At 42.1% G+C, this 21,881-nt stretch overlaps 1 protein-coding gene across 1 annotated transcript in view; it reads right to left on the reverse strand.

Moving 5' to 3' along the window:
• SPOCD1 (SPOC domain containing 1) overlaps nucleotides 1-21,881 on the reverse strand; it is a 176,316-nt gene that overhangs the window by 89,196 nt on the left and 65,239 nt on the right. Inside the window, exon 3 of the mRNA XM_069760158.1 lies at nucleotides 18,706-18,835. Within this exon, the coding sequence (XP_069616259.1) occupies nucleotides 18,706-18,835 (130 nt within the window). The remainder of the gene's footprint in view (nucleotides 1-18,705; nucleotides 18,836-21,881) is intronic.

The following is a 21,881-nucleotide window of genomic DNA, read 5'->3' on the forward strand; positions in this document are numbered from 1 at the left end:
GTTGTTGTACAATTTGTCCTGAGTACGCTGATACCCCATATGTGGGGGTAAACAACTGTTTGGGCGCATGGGAGAGCTCGGAAGGGAAGGAGCGCCGTTTGACTTTTCAATGCAAAATTGACAGTAATTGAGATGGGACGCCATGTTGCGTTTAGAGAGCCACTGATGTGCCTAAACATTGAAACCCCCCACAAGTGACACTATTTTGGAAAGTAGACCCCCTAAGGAACTTATCGAGGGTAACAGGAGAAATTGGACCCCAAAATTTGTTGTCCAATTTGTCCTGAGTACGCTGATACCCCATAAGTGGGGGGGGACCACTGTTTGGGCGCAAGGGAGGGCTCGGAAGGGAAGGAGCGCCATTTGGAATGCAGTGGAATGGTCTGCAGGTGTCACATTGCGTTTGCAGAGCCCCTAATGTACCTAAACAGTAGAAACCCCCCACAAGTGACACCATTTTGGAAAGTAGACCCCTAAGGAACTTATCTAGATGTGTGGTGAGCGCTTTGACCCACCAAGGGCTTCACAGAAGTTTATAATGCAGAGCCGTAAAAATAAAACAAAAATTTTTTCCCACAAAAATTATTTTTTAGCCCCCAGTTTTGTATTTTCCCGAGGGTAACAGGAGAAATTGGACCCAAAAATTTGTTGTCCAATTTGTCCTGAGTACGCTGATACCCCATAAGTGGGGGGGAACCACTGTTTGGGCGCAAGGGAGGGCTCGGAAGGGAAGGAGCGCCATTTGGAATGCAGTGGAATGGTCTGCAGGTGTCACATTGCGTTTGCAGAGCCCCTAATGTACCTAAACAGTAGAAACCCCCCACAAGTGACACCATTTTGGAAAGTAGACCCCTAAGGAACTTATCTAGATGTGTGGTGAGCGCTTTGACCCACCAAGGGCTTCACAGAAGTTTATAATGCAGAGCCGTAAAAATAAAACAAAAATTTTTTCCCACAAAAATTATTTTTTAGCCCCCAGTTTTGTATTTTCCCGAGGGTAACAGGAGAAATTGGACCCCAAAATTTGTTGTCCAATTTGTCCTGAGTACGCTGATACCCCATAAGTGGGGGGGAACCACTGTTTGGGCGCATGGGAGGGCTCGGAAGGGAAGGAGCGCCATTTGGAATGCAGACTTAGATGGAATAGTCTGCAGGCGTCACATTGCTTTTGCAGAGCCCCTAATGTACCTAAACAGTAGAAACCCCCCACGAGTGACCCCATATTGGAAACTAGACCCCCCAGGGAACTCATCTAGATGTGTTGTGAGAACTTTGAACCCCCAAGTGTTTCACTACAGTTTATAACGCAGAGCCGTGAAAATAAAAAATCTTTTTTTTTTCCGACAAAAATTATTTTTTTAGCCCCCAGTTTTGTATTTTCCCAAGGGTAACAGGAGAAATTGGACCCCAAAAGTTGTTGTCCTATTTGTCCTGAGTACGCTGATACCCCATATGTTGGGGTAAACCTCCGTTTGGGCACACGGGAGAGCTCGGAAGGGAAGGAGCAATGTTTTACTTTTTCAACGCAGCATTGGCTGGAATTGAGATCGGACGCCAAGTCGTGTTTGGAGAGCCCCTGATGTGCCTAAACAGTGGAAACCCCCCAATTATAACTGAAACCCTAATCCAAACACACCACTAACCCTAATTCCAACGGTAACCCTAACCACACCTCTAACCCTGACAGACCCCTAACCCTAATCCCAACCCTATTCCCAACTGTAAATGTAATCTAAACCCTAACCCTAACGTTAGCCCCAACCCTAACTGTAGCCCCAACCCTAACCCTAGCCCTAGCCCTAACCCTAGCCCTAACCCTAGCCCTAATGGGAAAATGGAAATAAATACATTTTTTTAATTTTTCCCTAACTAAAGGGGTGATGAAGGGGGGTTTGATTTACTTTTATAGCGGGTTTTTTAGCGGATTTTTATGATTGGCAGCCGTCACACACTGAAAGACGCTTTTCATTGCAAAAAATATTTTTTGCGTTACCACATTTTGAGAGCTATAATTTTTCCATACTTGGGTCCACAGAGTCATGTGAGGTCTTGTTTTTTGCGGGACGAGTTGACGTTTTTATTGGTAACATTTTCGGGCACGTGACATTTTTTGATCGCTTTTTATTCCGATTTTTGTGAGGAAGAATGACCAAAAACCAGCTATTCATGAATTTCTTTTGGGGGAGGCGTTTATACCGTTCCACGTTTGGTAAAATTGATAAAGCAGTTTTATTCTTCGGGTCAGTACCATTACAGCGACACCTCATTTATATCATTTTTTTATGTTTTGGTGCTTTTATACGATAAAAACTATTTTACAGAAAAAATAATAATTTTTGCATCGCTTTATTCTCAGGACTATAACTTTTTTATTTTTTTGCTGATGATGCTGTATGGCGGCTCGTTTTTTGCGGGACAAGATGTCGTTTTCAGCGATACCATGGTTATTTATATCTGTCTTTTTGATCGCGTGTTATTCCACTTTTTGTTCGGCGGTATGATAATAAAGCGTTGTTTTTTGCCTCTTTTTTTTTTTTCTTACGGTGTTTACTGAAGGGGTTAACTGGCGGGCCAGTTTTATAGGTCGGGTCGTTACGGACGCGGTGATACTAAATATGTGCACTTTTATTGTTTTTTTTTTTTATTTAGACGAAGAAATGTATTTATGGGAATAATATTTTTTTTTTTTCATTATTTAGGAATATTTTTTTTACACATTTGGAAAAAAAATTTTTTTAACTTTTTTATTTTGTCCCGGGGGGAAACATCACAGATCGGTGATCTGACAGTTTGCACAGCACTCTGTCAGATCACCGATCTGACTTAGAGCAGTGCAGGCTTCACATTGCCTGCTCTGAGCAGGCTCTGTGAAGCCACCTCCCTCCCTGCAGGACCCGGATCCGCGGCCATCTTGGATCCGGGCCTGGAGCAGGCAGGGAGGGAGGTAAGACCCTCGCAGGCTCAGGGAAGCCCGCAGGGAGCCCCCTCCCTGCACGATGCTTCCCTGTACCGCTGGCACATCGCGATCATCTTTGATCGCGGTGTGCTGGGGGTTAATGTGCCGGGGGCGGTCCGTGACTGCTTCTGGCACATAGTACCGGATGTCAGCTGCGATAAGCAGCTGACACCCGGCCGCGATCGGCGGCGCTCCCCCCGTGAGCGCTGCCGATCGCATATGACGTACTATTCCATCCATGGGAATTAAGGCCCACCCCACATGGACAGAATAGTACGTCTAATGGCAGAAAGGGGTTAAAGAGATGGGAGAAGTGTATGTCCCTAGGTGGCACCTATGTAGAGAAGAACTAATAACTGTGCTAAGTTTCATTGCTCTCAATCCACAAGAAGTAGGTCAGGGGAAATGTTTAATAGATGCCCCTTGTAGAACATAAAATCTAAATTGAACAATACCCACCCTGAAAAAGGGACTGTAATTTCAACCAACTTTGCTTAAATGAATAGTACAGGTGATTATAAGTAATTTTGTAATATACCTTATCAACAAAATCTGCTTCCTTCCCCGCTTATCAGATACTTCTTCCCCTGAACTCACCATCCATGTGAAAAAGCAGCTCAATTCTGTCTTGCTCAGAGTAAACAGACTGCAAGTATTACCTGACACAGCCCATTCTATTCTATGGAAAGGTGAGGAGGAGAGAATAGCAGGGAAACGTACAGACAAAGGTTGACAGAAAAACATGGTGCAGAGCTCAGTAACAAGTGTTTCACCTCACATCAGAGCTTTTTCCAGATCAAGATAGCTCAGCCCTGCTGCATAATATCCTCTTTGTTGCTGTAGCTTATCTCAGTGAGCTAAAAGGTGAAAGAAGAACAAGCATTCCCTTCTCTGTGCAATTTATAGGAGAAATCACTGCAGCTCATCTCTTTCCCCAACTCTTAGTTGACTGAAAATTACAGATAGGACATGGAGAAGGGGAACTAGTGACATTTCAGAATATAAGTCACATAATGGCAAGAAATGGTGTTATTACTCGAGTACTCACAGAAACACCTTGTTCTGAAAATGTACTTGAAAATAGTTCATCTCTAGATTTCGAGTATACTGGAAAAAATGTTTTACCTCTATAACACCTATACATTCCCATGGTAACATACCGTATTTTTCGCATTGTAAGACGCACTTTATTTCCCCCCAAATTTGGGGGGAAATGGGGGTGCGTCTTACAAAACAGATATACCGCTTACCGTTAGAGGCTGGGATGAGGGGGTGTCCTCCGCCGCTGTCCAGGTTGTCCGCTGCTGCCCAGGGTGATGCTGGAGTCTCCTGTGCTGCGGTGGGCTCTGCCGACATTTTGTGAAAGGCCAGAGACCCCCAGCAGTTCTTCCATGCTTTCCTTTCCTGTGCGACGGACTCCGGGAAAATGGCCGCCGGGATCTCGGGATCTGAGATTTCAGCGCTGAGATCTCATCTCTCAAAATCTGCGCATGTGCCACCTCCCGGCAGGCCATTTTCCCGAAGTCCACCGCACAGAAAAGCATGGACGAACTGCCGGGGAGCTCTGGCCTTTCACAAAATGTCGGCAGAGCCCCCCGCAGCACTGGAGACAACCCCGCAGCACTGAAGACACCCTTGCAGCACCGGAGACACCCTTGCGGAACAGGAGCCCCCCTGCAGCACAGAAGCCCCCCTGCAGCACAGGACACCTGCACACCCCCTCATCCCAGCCTGCAGCGACGCTGCACTCCTGCCTCCTCCAGCAGCGACCCTGGGACCCCACTTCATCGGCAGCCACCACCCCCGGTAAGCAATAAGATGCATGGATTATAAGAAGCACCACCAATTTACTAAAAAAGGTTTTTTTCCTATTTTTCTCCTCAAAATTTGGGGTGCATCTTACAAAGTGAAAAATACTTACATATATTAAAGGGGTTATCCAGGACTATTTTATTTTTCTCTTATGGGCCTCAGGTTATATAAACTCCTTCCCAACGCCGCCAATTTCCATTTATGTATTTTCTTTTTTCCTCCCCTTCATAGCCATAATGTTTTTAATTTTCTGTCCACAAAGAGGTATGATGGCTTCTTTTTTTTTGCGAAACAAGTTGTACTTTTGAATGACACAATTTATTTTACCATATAGTGTACTGGAAAATATAAAAAATTCCAAATGTGGTGAAATTGCAAAAGAAAAAAATTCTGACATTGGCTTTTCAGAATTGTTTTTACGGTGTACATTGTGTGGTAAAAAATTACCTGACAATATCATTCTGCTCACCAGTACAATTATGTACTTGTGTCTTTGCCTGATGAAGAGACCTGTGTAGTCTTGAAAGCTTGCAATTTGTTACCATCTTTTCAGTTAGCCATTAAATGGTATCAACCACTGAGGACTCTCAATTCTAAATATTTTTCTATCCACTGCTAAAACGGTACCAAGATATATTTCTTTCCTGTATCAGTACAATTATGGTGATACCAAACATGTCCAGTTTTGCTTTTTTTATTATAGTGAAGAAAAAAAATCAGTAATTTATAAAATAAAGGATTTTTTTTAATAGGGTCACAATTTTCTGAGATCCGAAATGTTTCAATTTTTCAGTGAATAGATCTGTGCAAGAGATTATTTTTAGTGGGGCGAGACAACGTTTGTATTGAATTGATACCATTTTGGGATAGATATGTCATTTTGATCGCTTCTTATGGCATTTTTTCGATATTGCGGTGACCAAAAAAAACACAATTTTTGTTTACAGTGTTTACTGATTGGGTTCATTACTTTTGAATAGTGATAGGTTGGACTTTTTCTGGAAGCAGCAATACAACATATGTGTATTTTCTTATTACCTTTCATTTTAATTTGTCAAAAAGGTGGTCATTTGAACTTTTATGTTATTTTATTTTTTATTTTTACTGCGTCTGATTGCTTGTTCTACATACATCTTGCAATACCACAGTATTGCTGCATAAAGTAAAAGTCACGGTCTCCTTTGAAGCTTGGCCACAGGCTGGGTTTCAAAGGAGCTCCATAATGACAGGAACAGAGGTCTTCAACAGAACCCCAGCTATCATAGCAACTCATAGGCGCCCCCCATGCTACTGTACTGTTATTGCCGCTGTCAAAGTTTGACAGTGGCAGTTAACAGGTTTACAATCGCGGGCAGCGCATACATTCAGTATTTTACATCAGTATTTGTAAGCCAAAACCAGAAGTGGAACAATCAGAGGACAAGTATCATAGAAACACGTCACCACTTCTGTATTCATCACCCACTCCTGGTTTTGACTTACAAATACGGAGGTAAAAAACTGACCAAGTACTGAACGTGTGAACTCAAGTCCTGGCTGTGTGCGACAGCCATTATCTACCAGGTATAGCGGGCAGCTATATACAGGTACTTCTAACAAAATTAAAATATCATCAAAAAGTTAATTTATTTCAGTTTTTCAATACAAAAAGTGAAACTCATATATTATATAGAGTCATTACAAACAGAGTGATCTATTTCATGTGTTTATTTCTGTTAATGTTGATGATTATGGCTTACAGCCAATGAAAACCCTGTAGAAACAATAAAAATAAGTTGGTGACCTTTACTGTCCTACCCATTTTGTATGTTATTTAAAAATGTATTTTTCCACCAAGTGGATATTACCTTTATGCCATATAAGAATATACAATGGGATACCACCAACTTATTGTATTGTTTCCACAGTGAAGGTTCACTTGAATTCGATAAACCCTCGATCCTCCATATCCCTCTAAAAGACTCCTTTTCTATTATACTGCCCGACATAACCTCTGTCTGATGTTTTCAGTAGATATACAGTAAATCATGTTTTCATTGTATATAAATATTGTTTATCATTTATGGTTTATTTCGATTACCTTGATAAAGGCCAATGTTGGCCAAAACGTTGGGTTCAGTTTTCTATGTCAAGTCTGTGTCCTCAATAAAATACACAGCAAGATTGCATTCTGTGCCAAAGGTTCTTCCTCAAGAAGATCTAACATTTTTCCTGATGGCACATTATTTAGGGATTGTGGATCCCCTTTTCTACATTATATTTCTTGACTTTGACTATGACTTTGATGACAAAGCATTTAAAAGGCAACATGTCACCTATATTATTATTTAAATAATATAAAAACAGAAATTGAAATAAATTAGTTTCAGAATCTGTTTTTATTGCCGGATTGCAGAATTCTTTGCATTTTATTTTCTGTGCATGGTTATTGGAGCGGTTACAGGAGTCAAGTGGACCATCAGGGACAATAGTATGGAGATGACTGACTTCTCGCCGAGTGTTCAAAGCAAGAACTGTAACCTGTGCAGATCTCATTGTGCAGATAAAGGGAGCTGTGACCTCACCTAGAGTGAATGCTATATCCTATATAGTTATTACCCTTTTAATAAAGACGGGAATATGTAAAAACGCATCTACAGTATATATATCTTCTATAATATGTCCCATCTAAATGGTAAGTTCAGAAACTGAAGTTTGGCTGAAAAGAATTATTATAACAGAAATTGCAATATCTCCGGAATCAGCACTTATTGTATTTTGTTTTATGGTTCATTAAAAGTAATGTTTGCCAAAGGGGGAATAAAAATTATTTTGTATTTATATGGAAGATAAAGTATTTGCATAAATAACATTCTGCATACAAAGAAAGAGTAGACTAAGCAATCTCACTTTTCTTAAAGGGAACTTGTCACTAGATTCATGATGCCCGAACCACAGGCAGCATGAATTAGAGACTGGCTGGCGTGATTTCCAGCAGGTATGTATTTCTCTGAAACGCTACGACGTTTAAAGGGACTCTATCATCCCGAAACTGAAATGAAACCATTTACCTATACATACATGTAGAAGACTTACTGGTTAAAAAAAATCATACTTGTGGAATAAATTATAATTATTTTATGTAAAAACAGTTCTATTCCATATGTAAATAAAGGGGCACTGGTGCATTCTTGGTGTGTGTTTGATGCACCATTTCACCCCTTCAATTACTATCCTCTACCCCTCCCCTTGTGATGATTGTCAGCGCTGTGTTGATTACTCAGTCCTGAATATACTGACATTGGAGGAACTGAAAGCTCACCCAATGACTGTGTGAGGGTGGCCTTGGATCCCCCATATATCGTCGGCAGCACAGGATCAGGAGAGTGCCAGTGCCAGAATGCGCTCTCATCTCCCTGTCCTGTAAGCATCTCCATCCGCTGCTGTGTGATCCCATATGCAGCGAGACGCAGCTGCCGACAGAGCAAGGGGGACCCGAGGACCACCGCACACACAGTCATTGGGTGAGCTTTCAGTTCCTGTAATGTCAGCAGGTGCAGAGCAGAGGATGCAATAGACGCAGAGCTCCTAGGAGAACTGTCAGTCATCTAAGGTGATAGGCAGAAGATAGTAATTGCAGAGACAGCATGGTGCACTAAACACTTCGCCACACCAAGAATACACCGAAGGTCCCTCATTTACATATGCAATAAAACATAAATAATTCCAATCTGTACCACAAGGTATGATTACCATATTTGCTAAGTCCCCTATATGAATTTATAATTGGTATAGGCTTTGGGGGTGACAGACTCCCCATATTTTGAAAAGCTGGACGGGTATCATAAGGAGAGACCTATTGATAGGTCTTTTTTTGCCTCATTTTTCAAGCAGAAGATTGATAGCATCAGAGACAGTTTTGGTCAACAACCCCCAGAGCCCTTCCTCCCGACTTCCCAGCCCTCCACCTCCAAAACCAACTTCTCCACCATTACAGAAGATCAACTCTCCACTCTACTCTCAAGATCACATCTCACCACCTGTGCACTTGACCCGCTCCCATCCCACTTCATCCCAAACCTCACCACAATCTTCATCCGAACCCTAACCCATCTCTTCAACCTATCACTAACAACTGGTGTTTTCCCCTCAAGCTTTAAACATGCCTCCATCACACCTATCCTCAAAAAGCCCTCTCTTGACCCATCCTCTGTATCTAGCTATCGCCCTATATCACTTCTCCCTTATGCCTCCAAACTACTGGAACAACACGTCTACCTTGAACTGTCCCCCCATCTCTCTTCTTGCTCCCTCTTTGACTACTTACAATCTGACTTCTGGTCACACCATTCCACTGAAACTGCCCTAACTAAGGTCACCAATGACCTCCTAACCGCCAAGAGCAAGCGACACTACTCTGTCCTCCTCCTCCTCGACCTGTCAGCTGCCTTTGACACAGTGGACCATTCCCTATTATTAAAGACCCTCTCATCCCTTGGCATCACAGATTTGGCCCTATCCTGGATCTCATCATACCTAACAGACCGGACATTCAGCGTCTCCCACTCACACACCACCTCCTCACCTCGCCCCCTATCTGTCGGAGTCCCACAAGGTTCAGTCCTAGGGTCCCTGCTCTTCTCCATTTACACCTTTGGGCTGGGACAGCTCATAGAATCTCATGGCTTTCAGTATCACCTCTATGCTGATGACACACAGATCTACATCTCTGGACCAGATATCACCTCCCTACTAACCAGAATCACTCAATGTCTGTCCACTATTTCATCCTTCTTCTCCGCTAGATTTCTGCAACTTAACATGGACAAAACAGAATTCATCATCTTTCCCCCATCTCACGCGACCCCCCAACTAACCTATCCATTACAGTGCACGGCTGCCCACTCTCCCCAGTCCCACAAGCTCGATGTCTCGGGGTAATCCTTGACGCTGATCTCTCCTTCAAACCACATATTCAAGCCCTTTCCACTTCCTGCCACCTTCAACTCAAAAATATTTCACGAATCCATACATTCCTCAACCAAGAATCTGCAAAAACCCTAGTCCATGCCCTCATCATCTCTCGCCTTGACTACTGCAACCTCCTGCTCTGTGGCCTCCCCTCTAACACTCTCGCACCCCTCCAATCTATTCTAAACTCAGCTGCACGACTAATCCACTTGTCCCCCCGCTATTCTCCGGCCACTCCTCTCTGTCAATCCCTTCACTGGCTCCCCATTGCCCAGAGACTCCACTACAAAACCCTAACCATGACGTACAAAGCCATCCACAACCTGTCTCCTCCATACATCTGTGACCTCGTCTCCCGGTACTTGCCTACACACAACCTCCGATCCTCACAAGATCTCCTTCTCTACTCCCCTCTTATCTCCTCTTCCCACAATCGTATACAAGATTTCTCTCGCGTATCACCCCTATTCTGGAACCCTCTACCACAACACATCAGACTCTCGCCTACCATCAAAACCTTCAAAAAGAACCTGAAGACCCACCTCTTCTGACAAGCCTAAAACCTGCAGTAAACACCGATCGACCAAACCACTGCATGACCAGCTCTATCCTCACCTACTGTATTCTCACCCATCCTTTGTAGATTATGAGCCTTCGCGGGCAGGGTCCTCACTCCTCCTGTACCAGTTATGACTTGTATTGTTTAAGATTATTGTACTTGTTTTTATTATGTATACCCCTCCTCACATGTAAAGCGCCATGGAATACATGGCACTATAACAATAAATAATAATAATAATAAATAGGTATCTTGCATTTGTGAAGATAGAGTGAGACCTGTTAATTATCTGCAGCGGAGCAGGGAGAGGTCGGCTGAGGACCATGCCAAGCTAGTCTGGTCTTTACCTTTGGTCCCCAGGCAGCTTTTCAAACTATGTTTTCACTGAAATGCCACACAATCTCACAGTACAACATATTTGGCTGAAAACGCGCAGTCAAGCTCCGATTCATGCTGCCAGTGGTTCAGGTATCATGAATCTAGTGACAGGTTCTCTTTAATAGAGTTGGTTAATATCTGACAGATGCACTAAAAAAAACAACAGTGGGGCTCCTGCACTCACTGAGTGGATCCCTGACAGCGGACCGAACACCACAGCGGCACCTGGCTTCATTTACATGCCGGCAAAGAATGAGGCGAAGCTATAAATAATGTTTGCCCCACAAACTGTTCACAACGTTTTTTAACGTGAATTCTGTAATTGATTTAATTTCACAATCCACATGAAAAAATGATTAAAGAGGGGGATTTCCTACACACAAAATTATCTTTAAATAACATTTTAATCACTAGATCTTGGAATAATAAGTTCCACAAGTGGATGTGTTTAAAGAAAATGTTCCTGTGCTAAGATAATCTTATAATGTATGTATGTATCTCTCGTCCCCGGAATACCAAGTCCCGGAAAAGCTCAGCCGACGCATCCATCATAACACTGGATGCGTTCCCTCCGTTGTATCACTATTTTATCGACATCCGTCACCACATCTTCACGATGCATTAGGATGGGACACTGCTGACGGAAGTGTGAAAGAAGCCCACGGCTCACATTTATCCTGCTTTCTGCTCTGAGTGCTAACACTGGGGTTTCCATGTAAATCTCTGAAATATGCGATTCAGACCGATCCTTTGGCGGAAGATTCTCTACAATGAGGCAAATGGTGACACTATGGATGCCATAGAACCTGTGAGCTGGCGGTGTCCATCTTTTTAGGATTGCATAAAAGTGCCGTCGGCCACAGTTTTGTGCAATTCTGAAAAGGACACCACTGAACAGAGGCAAGACGAAGTCCAGAGTAACTTTGCTGCCTCATTATAGTGAATGGATTCCTCGGGGGTTTCATCTGTCACGTTACGCAGAGATTTAGATTGAAACCCTAAAGTAAGTGGTCAGCGTAGAGCGCTGAATAAATATGATCCCAAAAGTTATGTAAAATGTTCCCAATGAAAGCTTCAACTCAGTCCACAAAAAAAGCAAGACCCCACTCAGGTCTGTCATCTGTTAACGGAAATATAGGGGGCTTCCACGTTACTGGTAGCACAGAGGCTCTGGAAAAGCTAAATGGCTCCTCGCTCCCCAAAAGAAATTCCGCAAATTCTCCGCTCCCAAATCCAAATGCCCCCCTCCCTTCTGAGCCCCAGTGTGTCTAAATCACATTTAGAGCCCACACGTTTGGCATTTCTGTAGTGATGAGAGTCCGCCTAATTTACAGGTACGTAAATTACAGGGCATAATGTACTGGTCACTACAACGGCAGTTTGCAATTTTCACTCGGCAATATCCACTGCTGCCTGTTTCTGGAAAACACCCATGGAGTCAAAATTGTCACTACATCTGTAGATAAATTCCCAAAGGATTATAATTTCCAAAATGGGGTCACTTATGGGGGGGGTCTGCTGTTCTGGCACCTCAGGGGCTCTGCCAATGTAACATGGCACCGTCAAACAGGTGCAGCAAAATCTGCACTGTAATATTGCGCTACTTCCCTTCTGAGCTTTGCACTGTGTCTCAAAAGTCGTTTTCAACCACATATGGGGTATCGGTGAACTCAGGAGAAATTGCACAACAAACTTTGGTGTCCATTTTCTCCTTTTGCCCTTGTGAAAATACAAAATTTGGAGCTAAAAAAGATTTTTGTGGGGAAAAAAATGTGATTTTTTTTATTTTCACGGCTTAACGTTATAAACTTCTGTAAAGCACCTGTGGGTTTACATCTAGATCAGTTCCCTAAGGGGTCTAGTTTCCAATGTGGTGTCACTTGTTGGGGGGTTTCCACTGTTTAGGCACATCAGGGGCTCTCCAAACATGACATGGTGTCTGCTAATTATGCCAGCAAATTTTACATTCATAAAGTGAAATGGTGCTCCTTCCCTTCTGAGCCCTGCCAGAGATTTCTCCCACATATGGGGTATCAGCATGCTCAGGAGAAATTGCACAACAAAATGTATGCTCAATTTTCTCCTGACCTAAAAAAATTAGGTCTAAATGAAAATGTTTGTGAAAGAAAAGTAAATGTTTATTTTTTAATTCCCCATTCCAAAAATTCCTGTGAGGCACCTGAAGGGTTAATAAACTTTTCGAACGTGGTTTTGAGCACCTTGATGGGTGTCGTTTTTAGAATGGTGTCATCTTGGGTATTTTCTGTTATATAGGCCCCTTAAAGTCAATTCAAATGAGATGTGGTCCCTAAAAAATGGTTTTCCAAATTTTGTTGTAAAAATGAGAAATCGCTGGTCAACTTTGAACCCTTATAACTTCCTAACAAAAAAATTATGTTTCCAAAATTGTGCTGCTGTAAAGTAGACATGTGGGAAATGTTACTTATTACCTATTTTGTGCAATATGACTCTCTGATTTAAGGGCATAAAAATTAAAAGTTTGAAAATTGCGAAATTTTCAACAAATTTCCATTTTTTTCCACAAATAATCGCAAGTCATATCAAAGAAATGTCACCACTATCATAAAGTACAATATGTCACGAGAAAAGAATCTCAGAATCACCGGGATCCTTTGAAGCGTTCCTGAGTTATAACCTCATAAAGGGACAGTGGTCAGAAGTGTAAAAATTGGCTTGGTCAGGAAAGTGAAAGCGGGCTTCGGGGTGAAGAGGTTAACAGAGTGTGAAGACTTCTTCTTTCTAGCATGGCTTACTGAATATGGAGACCAAGAAAAAACACTAAAACTAAAATGTAAATAACCTAATATTGATGAAATCACAACAAGTGACTAAAGTGTTAAATCAAGTCAAGTTTTGAGAATGCATCATTAGATTTATGTTCCAAAAGCTCTTCTGATCTGGCTGCCTGGAATGATACATTACAGACATAACTGTGGTTAGAAGACTACGCACATAAAAGCAAGTACTGGGGCATAATACTGCTTAATAACACAAGAAAGTGCGCGTAAGGAAATCTCAACAACACCGAAACTTTAAAGCATGTGTTTTTCTGCACTAAAATCCATCATTTAATGACGCCTGTTCTAAATCCCTCTGAAGCTACAGACAAATACTACTGCCACTTTGTATGCCTAGCTGAGCGTTACGGAACAGAGAAGTGGTGTTTTACCGCTGAACCATGCGTTTGATCATTTAGGCATTTCCTACTTTTACAATAGTGTTTTGCAAGATACAGACTCTAAAGATGACTTAGTCTTCCAAGAAAGCAAGCAGGTTTGCTTTGCAGGAATGTTTTTCATAAAGTCCATTTGATTTCCCCCTTCTAATCTTATTATCAGTCTCTCGGCAGAGGATTGGGTCAATATGTCATTTTGATGTTATCGCTACGGCTTCTGTTTATATTTCATTGCTGTTGCCTGTATTGCTCCTGGTTTCTCGGTCATCTGTCTGTGTTATGTTTGTTTACATTCTTCATAACAAGAAATGAAAAGATTAAGAAAAAGAAATGTTATGAGATCCAAGGCATCGGAGACAAAGTAAGTTTATTTAAGGGCAAAAAAGAAACTTGCCTGGATACAATGATATCTCCTAAATATGTCTGCCACGCAAGTTCATCAGACACTGGCTAACCCACGCAGGTCATGTGGAGTCAGTATAATGAATAAAACTTAACGCTATATGGGGCTTCCGCATTCAGTTTTTCACTAGCCACACTGCTTGGCAGGTCCCAGGGAACAGTTTGATATTTACCTTTTACCCCCAATTACAACGATTCTGCCTTTGCTGCACATTCCCCTGGATTGTGTTCATATCATAGCTGCTGGCCGTTGGAGCGGGTCAGCAGAAGGGTGGTTAACAAGCTATGAAAAACCAGAGGAATGAAAGCAGTGGCTAAACCAGCAGGCAATAGAATGGATTAACGGTCCAGGTACAAAGGAGTGCAGGGGGTGCAAATGGATGGCCTTTAGTCAATTAAGAACAGTTCCTAATATCAATCAATTTTGCAACAAAACTTCCAGTCATCTTCTAAAAAGCTGGAGATAATGAGAAATTTCATCCTTCAGCACGACAAAGACCCTAGAATAATGTAGTGAAACCTTCACCAGGGGGAGCTGGTAAGGGAAGAGAGGTTAAACACTAAGCGTAGCAACACAGAGCAACAGCACAGGTGTCACAGGTAATGAGAGTGGTCAGACGAACCGCGTCAAAAACGATCAGGAACAGAAGTACAAGAAGGAGCAGCCATACACATAGTAAAAATACTAAGCCGATGGTCAAAGAGCCAAACATAAGCGCGGGGTCCAAAAACGTGAGACGGAAGACGTGGTTGGGGTACAAGCCAGAAAATCAAAAAGCCAGACGGAGAACGTAGCAGCAGAGACGGATACCAAGAGAAGGGGTCAGAGACAAGCATGGGGTCATACATGTGAATACAAGTCAAAGGCAGGAGGGTCTCCACGGTACAAGGGTCAGAGGCTCTAATCTGGAAGCTTGAGCTATCACTAACACTGGTCAACAGGCTGTGACGGACTGAAATAGCCCAGCTAGCTCCAGAACGAGGCCGAGGAGATAAACCCCTGCATGACTAGTCCCGAGAGACGAAAGAAGAAAATAAACTCCGGACTAGACCATGACAAATACCTCCTAATCAACATAAAAATGGATTAAACCAGAAAAAGATCAGAGTTTTGGAATGACCCATCCAGAGCCCAGACTTGAATCCACACAGGGGAAGCCTCGCAATCTGACCGATTTGAAGGACTACTGCAAGGAAGTGTGGGCACCGATTGCCAATTCTAGATGAGATATGCTGATAGGCTCTTACACGAAAAGACTGCTATAAATTCAACAAACTATTAGTGTTGGAAGGTTAGTAGAGGGCGGAAACATATGGAGTTCCGTTTCTGACTCTACTGTATAAGGCCATTGTTAGTCTTTCAGTTGCCATAGGAATCAACCAGCACTCCACAATCACACTGTCAGAGGATGGATTCTTCATCTGTCTAATTCCTCAAATGCCAGTCACTATTGACATGTGAGGGATGACCCTTTCTGTGACGCACTAGCACAACCTGAAGAAGCAAGTCTCACCCCATTAGGACATACATGTATGTCATTTTATGATAAGAGGTTCAAGTCTGATGCAAGCAAAATCTGAAAGATTAAACACATTTTTCATCTATCCCATGATCTAATGTGTTTGAAGCCATATTGGCCTCATGAAATATAAATATAAATCTCAACCCAAATCATACATGTATACAGACTGCAAACCAGATCCTCCTGAAAAAAACAACACAAGAGCAGACCCCTGGCTAGATGCTCCCTGAATACAGACCCTCCTTAATTTTAGAAGCAAGACGAGACACCTTCCAGTGTAAACACCCAAAACCAACCGCCACCCCTGTATATAGCTCTCAGACTGTTACCCCAAGAATTAGGATTCCAGAGCAGACCCTCCCTGCATACAGACCTCCCATCAGATGTACAGATTGCGTCCTGACATCACAAGGCATCAGAACTTTGATTGTGACAGTGCCTAGGAGTGGAGATAATCGCAGAAATGCGGAGACATGCGCATGTGTCAAGACGCTAGAAACCATGAGAAATCGACCAACTCTTAAAGGGAATAGGTCAGCAGAAATTTGCTATATAATCTGAAAGCAGCCTAATATAGAGCAAGAGAGCCGCCCGACTACAGCAATGTGTCACTAATGGCTTGTGCAGATGACCATACTTTAGGTCCGAGTGCGATCCGACAAAACACTGGATCGTACTCGGAACAATGTTATTCTATAGAGTCTGTCCGAGGAAAAAATGGCAGCATGAACGATTTGCTTCCGATATTCAGATAATACTCAACTATACAAGTTGAGTCTGTGGATAAAAATCGGACCACACTTGGATGACATCGGAATACGGTCCGATTTTCATGGACTGGCAGAATGGAGTAAATGGAGAACATTTTTATTTTATATCTTCTCCTCATCTGAGAAAATCAGATCACACTGTGATCAAACTCTAATCAGAGTATGATTACCATAATTGGAGAGATTTTCTCACTTGAAAAAATATAGGGTTGTGTGACACTAGCTACTCTGCCGTGTGTTGTAGGTTCAGTACAATCAGTGTTTTATCAGCAGGAGATTATCACTGCCTGAATTGGTCCTAGTGCAGTCCAGTCAGGCTGATCTGCGTAACCCACCTCCCACCACTAATTAGCATTTTGTTGACAATGTACATAAAATAAAACAGGCATTCTATCAAAACTATACCACTGATGAGTCATGCAGTAAAATGAGACTTTAGGTTGCTCCATAAAGCTTAGAAGGATTCAGCTAGTCCGTTTTTAATCACGTGATGTTATAGACGTAATGGAAAAGAGAATAATTAACTGGGTACAAGGGCAACATGAGCAATTGTAAGTACACAGTGACATATAATACGATGATTGCAATACATTAAGAAGATAAAAACTTTGATGAGAGAGCTTCTTTAAGGGAGTCCAGGATATTTTGCTTTTTTCGGGGACTCTGAACATTCTGGATAAATTAAGGTAAATTTACACTGAAAATTTTTTGTGAATGAGTGTTCCTAGAAACAATCAATTTACGATAACACTACAGTCTAAAGAGGCAAGTAAAATGCTTGTTCGTCAGGTGAAATAATCTTGTGTTCTGCACTAAATATTATCGTTGTCGGCAGTGCACTGCCAAGATATGTGTACTGAACGCTGAACGATCTACTACAGATTGTTCAGTGCGCATATGAAGCGCTGTCTGCCTGTGTAAACAGGCAATTACACTTGTTGCCTGGCCTTAGGCTGCAAGTCTGCAGTTACTCTCTGTGACTGTAGATTTCTAAATCTTCACATTGCGCCCACTGCGTGCTGTGAGGATTCTCAAATGGCGGCCCCAGTATCTAAGTCTAGAACACATGAAGTAATTATTCCTCTCTACTCCTTCTTGGTCAGGCCGCATCTGGAATACTGTGTCCAGTTCTGGGCACATTTTAAAAAATTCATTGAAAAACTGGAGCAAGTTCAGAGAAGAGCTACCAGGATGGTGAGCGGACTGCAAAGTATGTCCTACAAGGAATAATTAAAGGATTTGGGAATGTTTAGCTTGCAAAAAAAGGTTAAGAGGAGTCTTAATAGCTGTCTACAAATGTCTGAAGGGCTGTCACATTGTAGAGGGATCATCCTTATTCTCATTTGCACATGGAAAGAAGAGAAGCAATGGGATGAGAAGATACTGATCAGATATTATTAAAAAAAAATTGACAGTTAGGGTGATCAATGAGTGGAACAGGCTGCCACGAGAAGTGGTGAGTTCTCCTTCAATGGAAGTCTTCAAATGGAGGTTGGACAATGTTTGGGATGGTTTAGTGAATCCTGTTCGGTCTTGCTGAATACACTTGCATTGAGCGAGGCTGCACGTGTCTAGCTGGCACATGACTGTATGTATGCAAACTGCATACTTGCAGTCATACATCCGCCAGCGCCACCGGAGAATCCTCAGTGCACGCAATGCGAAGATTCACAAGTCTGCAGTTACATAGAGTGAGTGCAGAATTGTTTCCTAAGGCTGGACAACCCCTTTAAATAACCGTCAATTAGCAAACAAGGAACTGATCGCTGGCTATTTTGTGCCGCCGGTCATCAGGTGTAAACACATTTTCGTAAGTACAATTTAAATGAAACACAGAGAAAGCTGGTTTCTGAATTATGCAAATCCGGTGAAGGCATTTACATGACCAGAAGAAACAGCTTTATTAAAGGTCATTTATTTTCCAGCAGATGGTTTCTCTTGATCACATTTTATACACAATTTCAGCAGCACATTTATTAAACTGACCACTTTTCACAAAGTGAGAAACAAGAGTACATTGAGAACATAACAGTTCTCCCATATGCTACGCAATTTGTGCTATTTCGCCTTTACTTCTCTATTTTTCTGTAGTTTAACTAATTTAATTTAGTTCGATTTGGGTTATTATAAAATCCATTAGAGAAATAAGAGAATCTTACTTGTTGGAGGAACAGATTGCAGCAGATTGTCAGTTGACCTTTCAGCGTGAAGCAGATTTTTTACCTTCTTCTTCTGTATAACATGTGTGTCTTCTCCGCAAATCAGAATATCGTCATTATCGGATACATCCTAATGAACCAAGAGAAGATTCTATATTTATACAATCTAGCTACATAAAAAATGTTTCTCAATTAGAAAAATCATCAAAATATTATACTTAGTCGAGAAAACGGTTTTTGGGGGGGGATTTCTTGGACATCCTGGATGAGTTAAGGTTCTTTTACACTTCAAGATTTTAGTGAACGAGGATTTCTAAGGTTTCACGATAATCTTGTACTCTAAAAGACGTTGCTAATCACTCGATGAAAATCCTCATTCATCAGGTGAAATGATCTTTTGGTTTGCATAAAATATTGCTGTTCTAGGAAGCGCATTATCCTGTGTAAACAGCACCTGCACTGCCGATAACAATGGCAAGTCATGAGCACTGAACTATTACAAGAAATATCCCAAGGTAAAAATGCTTTTCATATATCACAGAAAAGTATCCTTATCGTCATCATGATATAGAACTAGCTGAAGAGCGCGGCGTTGCCGAGGCATAGTAACTAACTGTCTATTCCTCGGCTCTGGGCTTCTTTTGATTTATTCGGATATACAAAAGATGTTCACTCCCAATTTTTGCATACAGGTCAACGATAAATTGGTGGAAGACAGGTCTGCATTTGAGGATGTGATTTTCCTCACCAAATCTTGTCATGATCCAACAGGCATAGAAGTCCATGGCCGACACTTTTGTCCCTGAAGGGTTGCCTGTTGTAGGATCTGTCTGAGGTATTCCAAAGTGATAGCCATCCTGTCCCTGCCAAAAGATGATTGGATATTGCAGACCATCATAGGACCTGTGAGTTTCTGCCACCCGTTGCAAACCATTGTACCTTTTCTGAAGCACAATGTCACGGCTGTGAAACTCATTACCCACAATCAAGATGGCTTCTTCATCAAACGTGGGGGCATTGAAACGTCGCTGATGTTCACCTTGTGGTGTTTTGTCAGATCTGATTACAACTTTGTAATCATCACTTGGCATGCATTCAAGTGCAGTCTCGAAAAGTTGAACATATGGTTGTTTAACCCCTTTCCGACATGCGCCGTACTAGCACTGCTCTGCGGGAACTAGTACGGCGGAACGATCGCGCTGTCTCACAGTGAGCATGGCGGCGATCGCGTGCGGGTGTCAGCTGTATGTGACAGATGACACCCCGCAGCAATGCCCCTACGATCGGCGGCATTTAACCGCTCTGATGCCACTGTCAGTAGCGACGGCGGCATGAAGGGGCATCGAGCAGGGATGGGGGTTCCCTGCGCTCTTCCACCAGAACAACGCGATACGATCGCGTTGTTCTGGTGTTCCCGGAAGGAGTCCCTGGATCCAAAATGGCCACAGGACTCCTTCCGGGTCCTTCACTGAGGTGGCTTGCTGGCGCTTGCTCAGAGCAGGCGCCTGCTCAGAGCAGGCGCTGGAAAGCCTCCTGCACTGCCTGTCAGATCGCTGATCTGACACAGTGCTATGCAAAGTGTCAGATCAGCGATCTGATGAAATATAGTGATGGCCCACCCTGGGACAATGTTATAAAGTAAAAAAAAAAATCCCCAAATAAAGAAAAAACTAAATAAATAAATATTTTCCAATAAATCCATTTATTTATGTAAATAAAAAAAACAATAAAAGTAAGTACATTTGGTATCGCCGCGTCCGTAACGAACCGCTCTATAAAACTATCCCACTAGTTAACCCCTTCAGTGAACACCACAAAAAATAAAAATAAACGAGGCAAAAAACAATGCTTTATCATCATACTGCCGAACAAAAAGTGCAATAAAATGTGATAAAAAAAAGACGGATATAAATAACCATGGTACCGCTGAAAACGTCATCTTGTCCCGCAAAAAAAAAGCCGCCATACAGCATCATCAGCAGAAAAATAAAAAAGTTATAGCTCTCAGAATAAAGCGATGCAAAAACAATTATTTTTATATAAAATAGTTTTTATTGTGTAAAAGAGCCAAAACAAAAAACAAATTATATAAATGAGGTATCGCTGTAATCGTACTAACCCGAAGAATAGAGCTGCTTTATCAATTTTACCACACGCGGAACGGTATAAACGCCCCCCCCACCCCTAAAAGAAATTCAGGAATTGCTGTTTTTTGTTCATTCTGCCTCCCAAAAATCGGAATAAAAAGCGATCAAAAAATGTCATGTGCCCAAAAATGGTAGCAATAAAAACATCAACTCGTTCTGCAAAAAACAAGACCACACATGACTCTGTGGGCCAAAATTTGGATAAATTATAGCTCTCAAAATGTGGTGATGCAAAAACTATTTTTTGCAATAAAAAGCGTCTTTTAGTGTGTGACGGCTGCCAATCATAAAAATCCGCCAAAAAAACACTACAAAAGTAAAAGGGGCCTTCATCACCCCCTTAGTTAGGGAAAAAATACAATTTTAAAAAATGTATTTAATTCCATTATCCCATTAGGGTTAGGGTTGGGGCTAAAGTTAGGGTTAGGTTTGGGGCTAAAGTTAGGGTTAGGGTTGGGGCTAAAGTTAGGGTTTGGATTACATTTACGGTTGGGATTAGGGTTGGGATTAGGGTTAGGGGTGTGGTTAGGGTTATGGTTGGGATTAGGGTTAGGGGTGTGTTTGGATTAGGGTTTCAGTTAGAATTGGGGGGTTTCCACTGTCTAGGCACATCAGGGGCTCTCCAAACGCGATATGGCGTCCAATCTCAATTCCAGCCAATTCTGCGTTGAAAAAGTAAAACAGTGTTCCTTCCCTTCCAAGCTCTCCCATGCGCCCAAACAGGGGTTTACCCCAGCATATGGGGTATCAGCGTACTCAGGACAAATTGGACAACAACTTTTGGGGTCCAATTTCTCCTGTTACCCTTGAGAAAATACAAAACCAAAGGCTAAAATATAATTTTTGTGGAAAAATAAAAAGATTTTTATTTTCACGGCTCTGTGTTATAAACTGTAGCGAAACACTTGGGGGTTCAAAGTTCTCACAACACATCTAGATAAGTTCCTTGGGGGGTCTAGTTTCCAATATGGGGTCACTTGTGGGGGGTTTCTACTGTTTAGGTACATCAGGGGCTCTGCAAATGCAAAG

The sequence above is a fragment of the Ranitomeya imitator genome, chromosome 3, assembly GCF_032444005.1.
Source record: "Ranitomeya imitator isolate aRanImi1 chromosome 3, aRanImi1.pri, whole genome shotgun sequence".
NCBI lineage: Eukaryota > Metazoa > Chordata > Amphibia > Anura > Dendrobatidae > Ranitomeya > Ranitomeya imitator.